General features: G+C 45.2%; 1 protein-coding gene across 2 annotated transcripts in view; it reads right to left on the bottom strand.

Annotated features, from left to right (window-relative positions):
• LOC130276222 (natural cytotoxicity triggering receptor 3-like) overlaps nt 1-14,304 on the bottom strand; it is a 60,001-nt gene extending 45,697 nt beyond the window's left edge. For both annotated transcript variants that reach the window (XM_056525261.1, XM_056525262.1), the window contains exons 1-2: nt 14,179-14,304; nt 13,566-13,946 (exon numbers count right to left, since the gene is read on the bottom strand). In XM_056525261.1, the coding sequence (XP_056381236.1) occupies nt 13,566-13,946; nt 14,179-14,239 (442 nt within the window). In that variant the 5' untranslated portion in view covers nt 14,240-14,304. The remainder of the gene's footprint in view (nt 1-13,565; nt 13,947-14,178) is intronic.
• Between the last annotated feature and the right edge of the window lie 1,959 nt (nt 14,305-16,263).

Genomic DNA, 16,263 nt, shown 5'->3' with positions numbered 1-16,263 from the left:
TTCACTTTCATTACCCCCCCCCCTCCCCCACCGTTGTGTCCCTACCTGGGCCAGGATCTTTGCAGTCTCCAGCGACGATCAGCGGTTCCCAGGCATCTTCTCCTCCAGGTACCGGCCTCCATCTTCTCCCCATGTTCCCCTCGACATGCAGGGGTGGGCAGAACGGGGGGTTGCCATGGCAACCCACTGGCCTGCTCTTCCATTGGTCAGAATCAGTTCTGACCAATGGCAGGGGATAGGAGGACATCGCAGTACTGTGACCTCACTCCTAGCCCTCAGGATGATCGGGGCTGTCACTGACAGCTCCGATCATCCCTATTTTCCGGCTGATCGGGTCACCAGAGACCCAATCAGCCCGGAATAGCAGAAAATCGCATGTCTGAATTGACATGCGATTTTCTGCGATCGCCAACATGGGCAATGTGCCGGGATGCCTGGGATTTCAGCAGGCATCCCGGTCCGGTCCCCAACCAGCTAGCGGCGGCGACCGGAATTCCCACGGGCGTATGCCTCAGGATGCAGGGCGTATGCATACGCCCAGCGTCCTGAAGAGGTTAACTGTTTTTTATCCTTCCTCCCATTATCATTTGCATATCATATGTCTTTTTCCTTTTAGATTGATTGGTCCATTTTGCACTTGCTCAGTACTTGCACTTTAGGTCTCGGTAGTTCTGGGACTTGTAGGTCTGTATTTTCATTTGCACATACCGTATTTTAACACTTTGTATGTAGTTCATTAGTATTTTGTTTTCACACACTCAGATGTGTGATTTCCTTTCTGTATTGTTGCATCCAGACAGGGCCAGACCAAGACATTGAGCTGCCTGGGTACAAGAATGAAATGCTGTCCTCCATCCCCCCCTCACACACACACAATAAAAAAAAAAAAAAAGAAAAAAAAAGTATGTGCAAAGAGGAACATACAAGGCAGCATTTCACGAACACTGTGGCCAGCAGCCACACCATTAGCACCACACCATTAGGGGATAATTGTAAGTTGTGGTAATACCTCCTTAAGAACAATAATGTTGTCAGCCTGTTATCAGAGTTAAGTTAAACCTCCTATACTGATAGAATGATTATTACCACTACAGACCATATCAGTGATTATATCTAATCAGTTATCAGCAGTTATATCTAATGATGCTCGTACATAATGCTTAAATACTACTGCTACACCAGAACTGCCATCATTACCACTACCATACCTCCCAACCGTCCCGGATACAGTGGGACATTCCAGCTTTTGGGGTGATGTCCCGCCATCCCGGAACAGCCCCCACATGTCCTGCATTTAACTGTAAATGCTTCTTATGAGGCAGTTATCTACAGTTAAATGTGGAGCTCGGTGGGAAGGTTGACAGGGGGAAGAGCCATTGGCTCCTTACCCTGTCATTCACTCTTGTGCCTGCTGGCTACATTTAGCCATCAAACACAAGAGGTAGGGCCGAGCTCTTCCTCTGTGCTTCGGCACACAAATGACATCATCAGATGCCAGAGTCCAGAGGAAGAGAAAGGAAGAAGACGTGCAAAGGGAGGAGGACAGAAGAGAAGAGTCGCAGGAGGTAAGTATACATGCGGGCGGGTGGGAAATTGGTGTGCTGCTGCCTACTCTGAGGGACACTGCTGACCTTCTGTGGGGGACTCTGCCGCCTACTGTGGGGGACTCTGCCGTCTACTGTGGGGGACTCTGCCGCTGCCGTCTACTGTGGGGGACTCTGCCACCTAATGTGGGGGACTCTGCCACCTACTGTGGGGGTACTGGTGCCTAATGTGGGGAATCTGCTGCCTACTATGGGGGGAATCTGCTGGCAACCTAATGTGGGGGACATCTGCTGCCTACCTAATGTGGGGGTCTTCTGCTGTCTACCTAATGTGGGGGACATCTGCTCCTACCCACTTTACTAAGGGGGGCATTATTACAGTTTGGGGCATTATAGTTATTGGAAAAGAGCAGAGTCTACAATGTTTTTTTCCTGCCAGGTTCTCCAGAGATGAGTTGTAGCTGGAAGAAATCATCATGGCCGTCGGAGCTGGAGAAGAAAAAGGAAAGTGACTGACTCCAATCAGAGAAGATGTCTACCGATATAACTGTATGTAATCACTTATATGGTCTGTAGTAGTAATGATGGGGGTGGTTGTCAGTCACCTGATATAACTGTATCTAATCTCTTATATGGTCTGTAGTGATAATGGTGGGGGTTGTTGTTGCTGTTTATTGCTGTTAATGGTGTATTCACACGCACAGTATTCTGCGCAGATTTGATGCACAGGATTTTTGGCTACTGATTTCAATGTAAATTAAATGACTCAATACAGCTTCAAATCCTGTGGGTGTGGCTGAGGGCATGGTTAGGGGCATGGCTTGTCCCTCTTTGCTCTTAGCAAAAGTTGGGAGGTATGCCACTACAGACTTTATAAGTGACTAATGCTTGGGAAGAAGAGATGAGGAGGCACTTGTGTTACAGCCAAATCGAAGTTTATTCCATAGAGGTTAGAGATACACCACTGGCTGATGGGCCGTTTCTCGCTCACATGCGCTTAACCCCTTAAAGACGCAGGACGTAAATGTACGTCCTGGTGCGGTGGTACTTAATGCACCAGGACGTACATTACGTCCTGTGCATAACCGTGGGCATCGGAGCGATGCCCGTGTCATGCGCGGCTGATCCCAGCTGCTGATCGCAGCCAGGGACCCGCCGGCAATATGGCTGACGCCCGCGATCTCGCGGGCGTCCGTCATTAATCCCTCAGTTGCCGGGATCAATACAGATCCCGGCATCTGCGGCAATGCGCGATTTAAATGAACGATCGGATCGCCCGCAGCGCTGCTGCGGGGATCCGATCCTTCAGAACGCCGCACGGAGGTCCCCTCACCTTCCTGCTTCCGGCTCCCGGTGTCTTCTGCTCTGGTCTGTGATCGAGCAGACCAGAACAGAAGATAGCCGATAACACTGATCTGTTCTATGTCCTATACATAGAACAGATCAGCAATCATGGTATTGCTATGAAGTGTAAAAAAAAATTTAAAAAAAATGTAAAAGTCAAAGTAAAAAAAATCCCTTCCCCCAATAAAAAGTAAAACGTCCGTTTTTTCCTATTTTACCCCCAAAAAGCGTAAAAAATAAATTTTATAGACATATTTGGTATCGCCGCGTGCGTAAATGTCCAAACTATTAAAATAAAATGTTAATGATCCCGTACGGTGAACGGCGTGAACTTAAAAAAAAAAGTCCAAAATTGCTACTTTTTTAATACATTTTATTAAAAAAAATAATTATACAAAAATTTATTAAAAGTTTTTTATATGCAACTGTGATATAAAAAAAAAGTACAGATCATGGCGCAAAAAATGAGCCCTCATACCACCGCTTATACGGAAAACTAAAAAAGTTATAGGTCATCAAAATAAAGGGATTATAAACGTACTAATTTGGTTAAAAAGTTTGTGATTTTTTTAAGCACAACAATAATATAAAAGTATGTAATAATGGGTATCATTTTAATCGTATTGACCCTCAGAATAAAGAACACACATCATTTTTACTGTAAATTGTACGGCGTGAAAACGAAACCTTCCAAAATTAGCAAAATAGCTTTTTTCTTTTTAATTTCCCCACAAAAATAGTGTTTTTTTGGTTGCGCCATACATTTTATGATATAATGAGTTATGTCATTACAAAGGACAACTGGTTGCACAAAAAACAAGCCCTCATACTAGTCTGTGGATGAAAATATAAAAGAGTTATGATTTTTAGAAGGCAAGGAGGAAAAAATGAAAATGTAAAAATTAAATTGTCTGAGTCCTTAAGGCCAAAATGGGATGAGTCCTTAAGGGGTTAATCATGGCCATGATTAAGCGCATGTGAGCGAGAAATGGCCCGTCGGACAGTGGTGTATCTCTGACCTCTATGGAATAAACTTTGATTTGGCTGTAACACAAGTGCCTCCTCATCTCTTCTTCCCAAGCATTATTTCTGTTTGTCTTCTGGAGGATTGAGCACTGTGAAAAGCCAACCATTACGTGCTCAGGTATAGGATCTTGTTTACACCGCCTACCGCTAATCCAGGTATGCGGCAGTGCCGTACTTGCTTTTTCTATCTTTGGGACTACCGTGACTAAGCTGCATCAGGTGACTTACAGATGCCAACTTCTCTGATTGGAGGTGGCTCGCTTTCCTTTTTATTTTTTCTTCATCCAGCGTCATGACTGTTTCTTCAAGCCATGCCTCATCTCCACAGAACTTGCCAGACAAACATTTTAGACTCCACACGTTTCCAGCATCTATGGTGCCCCAAACAGTAATATTCTCCCCTCGGCGTCCCACACAGTATAGTGGGTTGATAAGTGGGTTTGGGAAGAGTAGTAAGTAGTAAGTAGACAGGTCCCTTAAAGTAGTTTTCCACCTATAGATAGCAGTGGCCCTTGTTTGTAATAGCGGCCACCCTGTAGATAGTAGCAGTCCACTTTTTGTAGTAGTGCCCTCCTCCCCCCAGGTAATGGCAGTTCCCTTGTAGGTAGTGGCCACCCCCCTCTAGGTAGTAGCATACCCCTGTAGGTAATAGTGCCCACCCTCCTGCTGTAGGTAGTAGCATCCCCACCCCCCTGTAGATAGCGGCGCCCTCCCTTACATAGCAGCGCCCTCCCTCCCCCTGTAGGTAGTAGCACCCCCTCCTGTATTTAGTAGGAGACCCCCATATGTAGAAGCAGCCCCCTATAGGTAGTAGTAGAGGTCCCCTGTAGGCAGTTGCAGCCCCCCTGTCTATAGTAGCGGCCCACCTGCAAACTGGCCGATGCTACAAACTAGGGGGCCACAAGAACGATTGACACTGCAAGGAGCCAATGGCCGCAGTGCTGCCCCTAGATTTATCAATCAATCAACCTGAAAACTGAAACTCTGGGATTCACCCATAAAATCTAATCATAGCTCACCTTTCATTTCCTAGACTGCTCAGGTAAAATGAAAACTGAGCTGTAATTGGTTGCTTTGGGCAAATCACAGAGTTTTAGTTCTTAGATTGATTGATTCTTGTTCATAATGTTTATTCAGTCAAAGAACAGAAGGATATACATTCACTGACAAAAAAAAGTAAAAGTTAAAAGAGAGAGAGAGTGCAGATGGAGTGGGCATGGGCCAACTGTGCTTCTTATTTGCTTTGGGCCGAACTTTGGAGCAGAGTCTAAGGCCTTGTTCATACAGTGGGATTTCCGAGCGTAATCAAGCGGAAAAATTTCACTCTCAAAAACCGTTGCAGCAGAATTACATTGTTTTCAATGGGATTGTGCTGCATTATGCACACGGTGGCATTTCCGTAGAGCAATCCTAATGCCGACTGATGAATCAGCACTTGCCGTGGACGGAATGTCTGGCCAGACATTACAAAAAATTACACTGTGTGAACATAGCCTAAGCATTTCCCTGGTTTCCACTCTTTATTTCGCTCCAGGGTGTGGAAGCTTAACCCCTTAAGGACTCAGCCCATTTTGGCCTTAAGGACTCAGACAATTTAATTTTTACGTTTTCATTTTTTCCTCCTCGCCTTCTAAAAATCATAACTCTTTTATATTTTCATCCACAGACTAGTATGAGGGCTTGTTTTTTGCGCGACCAGTTGTCCTTTGTAATGACATAACTCATTATATCATAAAATGTATGGCGCAACCAAAAAACACTATTTTTGTGGGGAAATTAAAACGAAAAACGCAATTTTGCTAATTTTGGAAGGTTTTGTTTTCACGCCGTACAATTTATGGTAAAAGTGACATGTGTTCTTTATTCTGAGGGTCAATACGATTAAAATGATACCCATTATTATATACTTTTATATTATTGTTGCGCTTAAAAAAAATCACAAACTTTTTAACCAAATTAGTACGTGTTACGCCTAGCGCTCCGGGTCCCCGCTCCTCCCCGGAGCGCTCACGGCGTCTTTCTCCCTGCAGCGCCCCGGTCAGTCCCGCTGACCGGGAGCGCTGCACTGTCTTGGCCGTTGGGGATGCGATTCGCACAGCGGGACGCGCCCGCTCGCGAATCGCATCCCAGGTCACTTACCCGTCCCGGTCCCCTGCTGTCATGTGCTGGCGCGCGCGGCTCCGCTCTCTAGGGCGCGCGCGCGCCAGCTCTCTGAGACTTAAAGGGCCAGTGCACCAATGATTGGTGCCTGGCCCAATTAGCTTAATTGGCTTCCACCTGCTCCCTGGCTACATCTGGTCTCCTCCCTTGCACTCCCTTGCCGGATCTTGTTGCCTTGTGCCAGTGAAAGCGTTTAGTGTGTCCAAAGCCTGTGTACCTGAACTTCTGCTACCCATCCTGACTACGAACCTTGCCGCCTGCCCCCGACCTTCTGCTACGTCTGACCTTGCCTCTGCCTACTCCTTCTGTCCCACGCCTTCTCAGCAGTCAACGAGGTAGAGCCGTTGCTAGTGGATACGACCTGGTTGCTACTGCCGCAGCAAGACCATCCCGCTTTGCGGCGGGCTCTGGTGAAAACCAGTAGCCTCTTAGAACCGGTCCACTAGCACGGTCCACGCCAATCCCTCGCTGACACAGAGGATCCACTACCTGGAAGCCGAATCGTGACAGTACGTTTATAATCCCTTTATTTTGATGACCTCTAACTTTTTTATTTTTCCGTATAAGCGGCGGTATGGGGGCTCATTTTTTGCGCCATGATCTGTACTTTTTTTTGATACCACATTTGCATATAAAAAACTTTTAATACATTTTTTATAATTTTTTTTTAATAAAATGTATTAAAAAAGTAGGAATTTTGGACTTTTTTTATTTTTTTTCGTTCACGCCGTTCACCGTACGGGATCATTAACATTTTATTTTAATAGTTCGGACATTTACGCACGCGGCGATACCAAATATGTCTATAAAAAATGTTTTTTACGCTTTTTGGGGGTAAAATAGGAAAAAACAGACGTTTTACTTTTTTATTGGGGGAGGGGATTTCACTTTTTTTTTACTTTTACTTTTACATTTTTTTACATTTTTTTTTACACTTGAATACTCCCCATAGGGGACTATTCATAGCAATACCATGATTGCTAATACTGATCTGTTCTATGTATAGGACATAGAACAGATCAGTATTATCGGTCATCTCCGTATCGGTCATCTCCGGGGACCTCCGTGCGGCGTTATGAATGATCGGATCCCCGCAGCAGCGCTGCGGGCGATCCGATCGTTCATTTAAATCGCGAACCGCCGCAGATGCCGGGATCTGTATTGATCCCGGCACCTGAGGGGTTAATGGCGGATGCCCGCGAGATCGCGGGCGTCGGCCATTGCCGGCGGGTCCCTGGCTGCGATTAGCAGCCGGGATCAGCCGCGCATGACACGGGCATCGCTCCGATGCCCGCGGTTATGCTTAGGACGTAAATGTACGTCCTGGTGCGTTAAGTACCACCTCACCAGGATGTACATTTACGTCCTGCGTCCTTAAGGGGTTAAAGGGGTATTTGAGGAATTTTTTTTTTATTTGACTATGCTACAGGGGCTGTAAAGTTAGTGTAGTTCATAATATATTGTCTGTACCTGTGTGTGACGGTTTTCTCACAATTCTTCTGTGATTTTCCCCCAATATTTTTTTTTTTTTAAATCAATTAAGATTTTATTGAGTTTTAAAACACAATACAAGAAACAAGTATTGCTCCAACATACAGCACAGATAGATATGATCAAACAACGGTAATGGAAAGTTAAAGCAAGGGGGTCACAAGAAATCCTGGAAGGGCGAAGAGAGGAGGTACAGGAGGGGGGGGGGGGAGAGAAAGGGTGTGATGTCAGACAGACATAAGTCAAATAAATTCAATTTGGTACATAAAGCCAAGGGGTGGTAGCGCGATAAGGCACGTACATGACTCAGCCATGGTTTCCAGGTGCCCAAAAAGTTGTCATAAGTCCTAGCAGATCTGCTGGACATTTCCCCAACCCTGCACAGTTGGTGGACTTTGGCGGTCCATTCCGCAACAGAAGGTGGGAGAGGGTTAAGCCACTTTAGTGGGATTAAGGACTTGGCGGCAGCCAAGAAATGGGCAATGAGAGCGTCCTTATGCGGACGAAACCCCAAGGTGGGCCTACCTAGAAGGACCACATCAGGTGTCAAAACAATCCGAGAGGGGATGATAGAAGTTATAACCAATTCCAGTTCCTTCCTGAACGTCCGAATGGATGGGCAAGTCCACCAAATGTACGTTAGGCTCCCCACTTGTGTCCCACAGTGCCAACAGGAGCTACTGGAAGACAAGCCATGTATATACAAGAATGCAGGGGTTCTATACCATCTGGATAGCAATTTAAAGTGAGATTCCCTCAAACGGATACATCTCGAGTAACCGTGAGAATGCCTAAGAATGTAGTCCACCTCAGAGTCAGAGAGGGTAAGTCCCAACTCATTCTCCCAGGAGGTTATGTAACCCGGCCGGGAAGAGTGTGCCGGAACCTGACACCATTTCTTGATGAAAGTTTATGTGAATTACTAGGAGGTGACTCTAGCTGAGATTCAAATTCTGTTAGATCTCTCATCATGCCCACCTTGGTCAGAAACAGTGCGCAGCAATGCTGCATGTGTTGAATGTGGAGGAAGGACAAATTAACCGAAGGTAGAAGCGACTGTAAGGCTGTAGCCGTCAGGACCCCTCTGTCCGAGAACAGTTGTTTGACAGGTATGTGTGTGAGTTTCGACCAAAGGGGGGCATAGGTCGGTACGACACATTTCACGATCTCAGGCACTAAAGCAGAGGGAAGCAGAGATGAATTTGAAGGGGATAATGAGGTAGAGAACAAGAACCAAACAGAAAAGATGCTCAAGAATAGAAGAGAGGTGTCCGAGTGGGAGTAACGCCTCCTTTTGGGTAGCCAGAGGTCTCGCAAAACATGAGGACCAAACGCCCACAGGGACCAAGACAGTTCTGAGTAGGAAGAGTGAGAAATGGGAGAGGAGAAAGGAGAGGAGCATGCAAACCATCTGCGGAGTATAATAGCCTTATATGTAGCTGAAATGTCAGGTATGCCTATCCCTCCTCTAATTGCCAGTCTGGTCAAAAGTGAGTGCGCCAGTCTGGGTCTCTTATATCGCCAGAGGTATGCAGAGAATATCCTCTTGACAGAGAGGAAAAAGGAAGGGGGGGAGTGCAATAGGGAGGATTTGGAGTTTGTAGACAAGTTTGGGCATTACATACGTTTGACGCACATTGCGCCTACCAATCCATGAAATGAGGGGTTATCCCCAATATTTATTTTTAACAGCATACAAAATTACTGTTGTCCCAGATTTTTCCCAGGTTGCAATGCTCCCAAACCTGACTCACTAGTCAGCTGATGACAGGGAGCCTGTCTGCTTCAATGGGTGGAGCGATCGCTTGGTGGGAGAGAGATCAATCTGCAACTAATGCAAAAGCTGTAGGCAACCTAATTGAACACTACAGGTCTTTTGAATGGATGCAGCTCATTTATGTTTCAATGGGTGGGGTGGCTGATGAGAGGGAGGAAAATGGAATTATGGGATTTGTAGGCAAAAAAGAAAAACTCAAACAGCAAATACCAGTTCACAAAAAGCTAGCCACAGTGTCATGGTGGACTCACAACATAGTTATTTAGTCCCAAGACAAGCACAGATCCTTCCTAAGCATGTCCATTACTGTCTGGCAGGTATGTACTGAAATCCCCTTATGGTGGATAACCCCTTTAACTTCAGTTGCAGGGAAGACACCAGGCCACTACCGCAAGAATGTTCCCAGTAAAGTGGCAGCTGGGCAGGCAGGCCAGAATGCCTGGGTGCCAAGCATCGGGGATACAGGCAGGTGGGGCAGCTGACGCTAAGGATATCAGCGTAGCAACAGAGTCTGATGAAGCAGAACTGACTGTGAATAGCACAGCTGGAGCTCAAAGAACAGCAAGGCTGAGGAACTCAAATGCAGCCAGGGGGAGCAGGCTTGTTCCGCAGAGAGAGGTGTGGTTCACAATCTGAGTCATGCACTGGATAAACAGACAGGTAAAGAGGGATTAGGCTGAGATGGAGTTAGGTATCAGGCTTTGTCAGAAATGGAGGATTACAGGAAAGAGACCCGATTGCTGTAAAGATATACAATATTGCCCAGGCACCCCAGGAAGTGAGGAGTGATCTCTTATAGATGATGCCTGGCAGCAATGGAAGGAGGACAGGCAACAGGGACGCGCATGGTTCCTTAAAGTATCAGGTTCCTAGGGGTGGAACGGCAGGAGGGGTTAGAGGAGTCACAACTGATCAAAGGAAATATGAATAAAAACATCAGGTTTATCTATACTAATGTCAAAAGCCTCACTAATAAGATTGAGGAACTGGAACTTTTAATTTTTAGACATAATTGGGATAAGCGAGACATGTCTGGACGTGAGCTATGACTGGGCACAGTGGGCAGTTAATTTGCAGGGTAACAGTCTGTTCAGAAATCACCATACGAGTAAGAACGGGGAAGGGGTTTGCTTATACGTAAAATACTCTCTTCGATCTATTCTGCACAAAGACATATGTGAGGAAAATTATCATAAGGAGTCTCTATGGGTAGAAATAAGGGGAGGGGGTAAGAATAATAAATTACTGCTAGGGGTATAATGGAGAAGGCAAAAAAACCTACTGATAAGACAAATCAATGAGGCAGCAAAGAAAGGTAACTACATGATATAGACTAAGAAGTTGAAACCTGCAGGTCCAGTGAAGGAAACTGATTTTTGGCAATAATAAATAACAATTATCTTTCCCAACTAGTACAGGACCCAACAAAAGGGGGTCCAATTCTGGACCTTATAGTAACCAGTTTTATTTATTTATTTAGTCTATTAGTGGGGCTACAAAAGCATTAAACTTTAGGAAGGCCAATTTTCACCAACTAAGGAAGGACTTTAGTCCCTCTATGTCCTCAGGAATAAAGGTACACAAACTAAATGGGACATTTTAAGAGCATCCTGAATAGATCTTGTGAACTACACATACCCTACCCTACAGGAATAAACGCAGAAAGCATTCAGTTTACTTAAATAAGAAAGTAGTGGGTAAGCAGTAAACATTATAAGGAGAAGAATAAATTCTTTAAAAAAAACAAATTAGCAAAAATTGCAACATAGAAAATTTGCCACAGGAAGTAAAAGGAACCCCAAAAAATGTATTTACCTACATACATAATAAACTTAAAACTGATAGTGTTGCCCCCATAAAATAATGTAATGGTGAAGGAGGATGAGGAAAAGGCCAATCTACCAATTTCCTTCTTCTGCTGCAGTGAATCCCAACCCCGGTGTTGAGAACTGCCAGATTTTTACTTTGAAATCTCCCGCCCCGGCCTGCGCGCCTGTGAATCACGGCGGCACAGAGGGGAAGGGAAGCCTGCATGCGCATTGCAAGTGCGCACTGCACACACAGCGTCCCCCTCCCCACTGCGGCGCAGTGAGCGAGTCACAGGCGCACAGGCTGGGTAGGGGATAAATGCAGGGGAAGGTGCGCCAGACCATGGACTATGTTCTTGCCGGCCCCCAGACTATCCTCCTGCTGGACCTGCGGACTATGTTCCCGCCGGCCCCCTGGACTATGTTCCTGGCCCCCCGGATTATCTTCCTGGCCTGCCTGATTCTTCTCGGCCCACCGATTCTTCCTGGCCCCCAGCAGAAGGACGGCTCAGCTCATCTTAATTAAGGTAATGTACCCTCTTTCCTCTATCACCCCTGTCCACCCCCCTTTGTCACCCCTCTGTTACCCCCTTTCACCCTTTTTCACTTTCCTGTCATCCATGTCCAACTTGTCCGCCCCTGTCATCCATGTTCACCAGCCCTCTGACCACCCCGAATCTACCCCCCTATCACCAATGTCAAACCCCCGCTATTTACCCCTCTGTCCCTTTGTCACCCCTGTCCACCCCTCTGTTACCACCTTGTCACTCCTGTCCACCCCTCTTTTATACCCTATGCCCCCTGTCACCTATGTACACTCTTCTATACCCCTCTGTCACCCATGTACACCCCAACACCCCTCGTCACCCATGTACACCCCCAACACCTCTTGTTACCCATGTACACCCCCAACACCCCTCGTCACCCATGTACACCCCTCTGTCACCCATGTACACCCCAACACCCCTCGTCACACATGTACACCCCCAACACCCCTTGTTACCCATGTACACCCCAAACACCCCTCGTCACCCATGTAGACCACTCTGTCAACCATGTACACCCCGGTGTCAAAAATGTACACCCCTCGGTCAACTGTATACACCCATCTGTCACCCATGTACACCTATCTGTCACCCATGTACACCCATGTGCCCTGCATCGCCAGTCATTCGGCACGGAGGGAAGTTCTGGGGTACCACAGCCAAGATCATGGGGGTCCCCAGCGGCGGGACCCCCGCGATCAGGCATCTTATCCCCTATCCTTTGGATAGGGGATAAGATGCCTAGGGGCGGAGTACCCCTTTAAATGCTGAGAAAGATGCAAATCTTTCCATAATTTTTCCCCCCTGTCCATTCCACTCCTGGTTCTCACTACAAATAGTCACTAAAATGCTATGTTTGAAAAAAAAAAAAAAAAAAAGCCTAAGGAAATGACTGTGAGCTGCATTTTCAGCATATAAATGAAAAGCAATCACAAACATCCTTTTCCCGACAAACCTGACTTGTTCACAAAAAGGGGTGCAGCGTTTTGTTTAGTTTTTTTGGTTCAATTTTTGGCCCATGTTTAATGGAAAGCAAAATCATGAAAACCCTGCATTTTCTATTACTTTTTGGTGCGGATTGTGGTGCATGGTTCTATTTGTGTTGCAGAGTTTGGCACAGTAATATGTAAACTAACATCATGGAAAACATACATTTCCTGTTACTCTAACTTCATGTTTACTGTGCTGCTCTGCATTACATGGGAATGCTATGGAATGACTGAGAAAGCCGGGTTTAAACCATTTTCATTACTTTTATTACTCCACCTATTGTTATTAGTTTTAATAATTTTTGTGATTTATTCTTTTATTACAGATATGTTAGGTAATTGTAGGATAATTCTGCTGTTGTGTATGGTGTTGGCACACAGATGTACCTTACAGCTTATTATTGTTGTTAATATGCATAGTTTTGTAGCTTACACATTTGTTACCCCTCTTTACAATCAAGAAGGTGAACTGGGGCTTTTCACTATGTTCTTTACACCCTCTCAAAAAGTTATGTCTCTGCTGCCCCTCTCTGACCCTGCATAAATCCCTGGTTTACACCATTATTAGATAATTCTAAGACAGATATAAATACACACAGAAAAATTAATAGATAGATAGGGGGAGATTTATTAAAACGTGTGCCAAGAAAAAATTGACCAGTTGCCCATAGCAACCAGATTTCTTCTTTATTTATTAATTTATTTTTGTTTTTTTTTAAAGGCCCCTAAAAAATGAAAGAAGCAATCAGATTGGTTGCAATGGGCAACTGCTCCACTTTTTCGCTGCACAAGTTTTAATAAATCTCCCACATTCAACTTATATGAAGAAAAAGTTAGATGGATGTAAAAATGATATATAAATGATAGATATTGTTTCTCACCTGTCATGTCACCTGTCACATTCAGCAATGTCCCTGCACCATGTCCAGATATTCCTACGGATATTCTATTTAGAAAAGTGACTTCACAGAAATAAATGCCAGTGTCTGAGGAAACCACGTTGTGTATGGTGATATGGGCTGATCTGGTTTTGATGAATGATTCTGTATCCACTCTGGAGATCCGTCCAGTGAAACCCTCATTATCATTAGACACCACTGGCCCCATCTTCACTAGATGTCTTCGCCACATGTAACTCCCAATAGTCGCCTCCTCCTTTACTCCAGAGATGTTGTAGGTACACAGTAAGGTGACATTACTACCTACATAAGCATGTAGTATCTCAGGGGACTGAAACACCTGTATAACCTGGGAGAGGAATCCTGAGATACAAATAGATCACATGTTATATTCTAAACTCAGAAAGTAGGAATAAAAACAAAAACACAGACAACAAGGAATCCCACATAGCCCTGCTGGATACAGAAAAGAATCCCTGAAGGCCCTAATAATGATAGGACTACATGAGGACCAGAATGTCTAGTGTCCCATGTTAAATTCCCGATGATCCCATCTGTAGCCATGAAAAAGCAACAAGCTGGACACAAAGCTCACCCTGCAGAGCACCCAGGAGGAGCACCGCCTGCACAAGTCTCATCTTGTGTGTCATAGTCATGTAATGAAGCCTCTATGGTGAACTCCTCTGTACAGGAAGACACTTCTGCTGCTGCTGCACACTCCTGGCGAACAGAAATTGTGAAGTCTATGAGGAGTGAGCGTCATACTCATACTCATACCTTCATTTGTGAAATGTAAAACTTCTGCTTTAAGAATGTACACAATTCCTGCTCACCCTGTGCAGGTGGTCTAAGCATGTAAGTGATTTGTGGGGTAGATCTCAGGCTGGAGTGCACAGTTATAATCAGGTGTCTGTTAATTAACTCTAAGGCTAGGTTCACACTGTGGAATTCACACTAGCTGGCGGCACTAGGACCGCGCAGACTGCATTGCCATCCCCATAGATGTCAATGCATTTCTGAGCAAATCTCCCAAAAGATCTACCCAGAAATGCATTTCCGTCTATGGGGATGTGCGGTCCTAGTGCCGCTGGCTAAATCTCTGACATAAATTCTGCCCAGAGATTCCGTATTGTGAACCTAGCCTTAGGGTCTAGTCACACGGCAGAATTTCTGCTTGTGGAATTCCGCAAGTGGAATTCCGCCTCCAATTAAAGCCCATTGACTTCTATGGGATTCTGCACTCCCAATCACACTTCTGAATTTCCACCTGCAGAATTCCGCAAGTGGAAATTCAGAAGTGTGAATGGGAGTGCAAAATCCCATAGAAGTGCGGTGTCCCGGTACAGGACCTTGTCCTGTCCCTGTCCAAAGTCCCCTCAATTAGAGTCCCTCCATTCCACAGGGCTCTCCTGCAGGGCTTGCCCCTTGGTCGCCTCATATAAATGTATTTCTGTATAGTGTAAAAATGTATAGGATCTACCTAGGTCACGTGATATATTATAATGGTTGTACAGATATTTAGGACCTTCCGGGGTCATGTGATACTGTCATGTGATGTACCCAGAGTTCTCTGGGTTCAGGACCTACAGGCTTTGCAATCAATGGGATTAGTCCAGTCCCCCTAGTATATAAGGGGCTGTAGTCACTAAATTCTCTCTCTTAGTTCCTGGATTTCAGCCAAGCACAATCAGCATATCTCAATTCATCTCGACTAGGCCAAAGTTTAAAGAACCAGCAGCCACTTAATCCGTGAGTTATAAAGCTCTGTTTCCTAAGTTCTTGTGACTACTATTCAACTCAACTCAGTTATCTCATAAAATCTGCTGTGGACATTCCGTTTATTATCCTGTCGTTTGTAGATCGGTTGTCGGCATGGCCTTCTATACAAAACAACCTCACCCTGGCGTCACGACAAATCAAGGGTTAATACCACCAGACCCTGATACATCATTGCCTCACCCAGCTCACCACAAAAGTCTATGGGCTTTAATTTGAGGTGGAATAGAGGCTGTGTGAATAGACCCTTAAGGTCTAAGCTAATTTTGAACAAATGGGAGTAGATTTATTAAAACCTGTGTAGGGGAAGAGTGGTGCAGTTGTCCATAGCAACCAGTCAGATTGTTTCTTTAATTTTTCCCAGGCCTCTTAAAAAATGAAAGAAACAATCTGATTGGTTGCTATGGGCAACTGCACCACTCTTCCCCTACACTCCAGCACTGACATAACCTCCAGAGACATTACATCATCTGTGCCTATCATCAGCTCTTCCTTTAACGCTCCAACACTATACAGTGGTCCCTCAAGTTACAATATTAATTGGTTCCAGGATGACCATTGTATGTTGAAACCATTGTATGTTGAGACCATAACTCTATGGAAACCTGGTTATTGGTTCTGAAGCCACCAAAATGTAATGCAAAAATAGTAAAAAGTGAGGTTTAAAGAAAAATAAGTAGATAACTAATTCAGATACGCAGAGGACATGAGCTTCTTCAGGGTCCTGTACAGTAAAATGCAGCTAACTGTGGCATAGGTTAAGAGTAGTACAGTACATGTAATACCTTCCTTTACCGTAGGGAGGCGCTACCAGACAGGATTTCAGTGCACACACTTTAGTAATACAGGTGTATCCCGTTACCATATCCTGACCCCATATCCTGACCCCATACTATGTCCTTAT

This window comes from Hyla sarda, chromosome 6 (genome assembly GCF_029499605.1).
Source record: "Hyla sarda isolate aHylSar1 chromosome 6, aHylSar1.hap1, whole genome shotgun sequence".
Taxonomy (NCBI): Eukaryota; Metazoa; Chordata; class Amphibia; order Anura; family Hylidae; genus Hyla; species Hyla sarda.
This window is presented reverse-complemented; position numbering and strand designations above follow the sequence as displayed.